The 1489-nt window shown below is 40.4% G+C and overlaps 1 protein-coding gene across 1 annotated transcript; it reads right to left on the reverse strand.

The window, feature by feature from the left end:
- Positions 1-430: 430 nt before the first annotated feature.
- On the reverse strand, positions 431-1405 carry LOTGIDRAFT_176588 (hypothetical protein; the record flags this gene model as incomplete). Its single annotated transcript, XM_009054490.1, has 1 exon — positions 431-1405. The coding sequence occupies one exon, from the start codon at positions 1403-1405 to the stop codon at positions 431-433; it is 975 nt and encodes a 324-aa protein (XP_009052738.1).
- Positions 1406-1489: the final 84 nt, after the last annotated feature.

Genomic DNA, 1489 nt, shown 5'->3' on the forward strand with positions numbered 1-1489 from the left:
TAGAAATCACCTTTTTTCTTTATGTTCGTTCACGCCATATACATTGATGATATGAAACGTGACGTCATTACCGGTAAGAACTAAGTGCAAAAAGCGACCAGTTAATTTTGGAATAGTATAGGTACGGACTAATTTGAAATCTTTTGAATAAAGTGTGGCGACACCTGCCGTGCTGAGATTAGGGCCGTTGGAGAAAACTATGTTAAATTTTGAGATAGTAGAAATATCTGAAGAATTTTGATCAGTAATAATTCCAACTTCCTGTAAACATGCAAAATCGTTTAATTTAAAAAAGTCTAGAATTTGATGTTTTTTCGTGTCAAAGCCGCGATGAATATTTAAAGTGGATATAATCATGATATAAATTTAAAAAGGGATATAAGATAGATTTCAAATAGTAAAACAATATTTTGATATTTTAACCTAAAAATTAGTTCTTGACACTTCTACTGTGTGAGGATGATCTCTGCCGGTCTTTCTGAACTTTACCGGCATCGTATCTACTGACCCTAGAGTCTTGACTACCCACAGTTCTATCTCGTGAGATAGATCTCTGGGTAGTCTTTCTAGGGTCTTCTATTCGGTTTTTCTTCTCTAGGTTATCTTCAAAAGGGCTTGTTATAGGTCGTTTTGTGGAGGTTTTTGCCGGGGTTTTAAAGGTGGTATTATTGCCTGTGGATTGGCTGAGGGTTTCTGACGCCCGGTTTATAGATCTTTGCAGACTCTCTGCTGCTGTTCTAAGATCAATCTCCTCTCTACTTCTATCGTAATCGTCGATGTTGAGCTCGTCCCAACCTGAGGGGAGCTCAACATCGATGTCGGGGACGGGAGTAGAGGTTGCCCTTTCCGGTTCGGCGGTGATTTGATCCTCGTATTCGTTTCTAATTTGTTGGATTTCGGCCATCAGAGCTTCTGTTCTATCTCCGATGCCGAGGCTTTCTGTTAGGTTGGACTTAGGTTTTGGTTCTGGTTTGGAGGAAAATTCTTGGGAGCTCTCAATGGCAATTTCAGAGAGACTTGTATTGCTTCCCCTGACTTTATCCGCATATGTTTGCGAATTTTTTTTGCCAACTGCTGATTTTTGTTTTTGGGCAGCTGGCATTGGGTCAGGGACACGTGGTGGTTTAGGGCAGTCTTTTGCCAAGTGGCTCTCACCGCCACACAAGAAACACTTCTGGATCGTCTTGGGCTGGTTTTCGTATTTGATACCCAGCTTGTGGTTATCGATCAAGATACTGGAGGGGATTGGTTTTTTTATCTCTTGTGTGAAGACAAATCTCACTCCAGTATCTATATTTGGGTGGCGAGAAAATGTGTTTCTTTTGATTCTAAGTGAGGTGCAGAATGCTTGTAATTTTGTTAAAATTACATCATTCCGCATCTCATATGGTGCACCGTAAACCATGATACGGATATCAGGCTTACGGTTTAGAGCGGGGATGTTTTTGGCGTGTTCAATTTCGAATTTGATATTGTTGTAGACTCGGAA

The sequence above is a fragment of the Lottia gigantea genome, assembly GCF_000327385.1.
Source record: "Lottia gigantea unplaced genomic scaffold LOTGIsca_2197, whole genome shotgun sequence".
Classification (NCBI taxonomy): domain Eukaryota; kingdom Metazoa; phylum Mollusca; class Gastropoda; family Lottiidae; genus Lottia; species Lottia gigantea.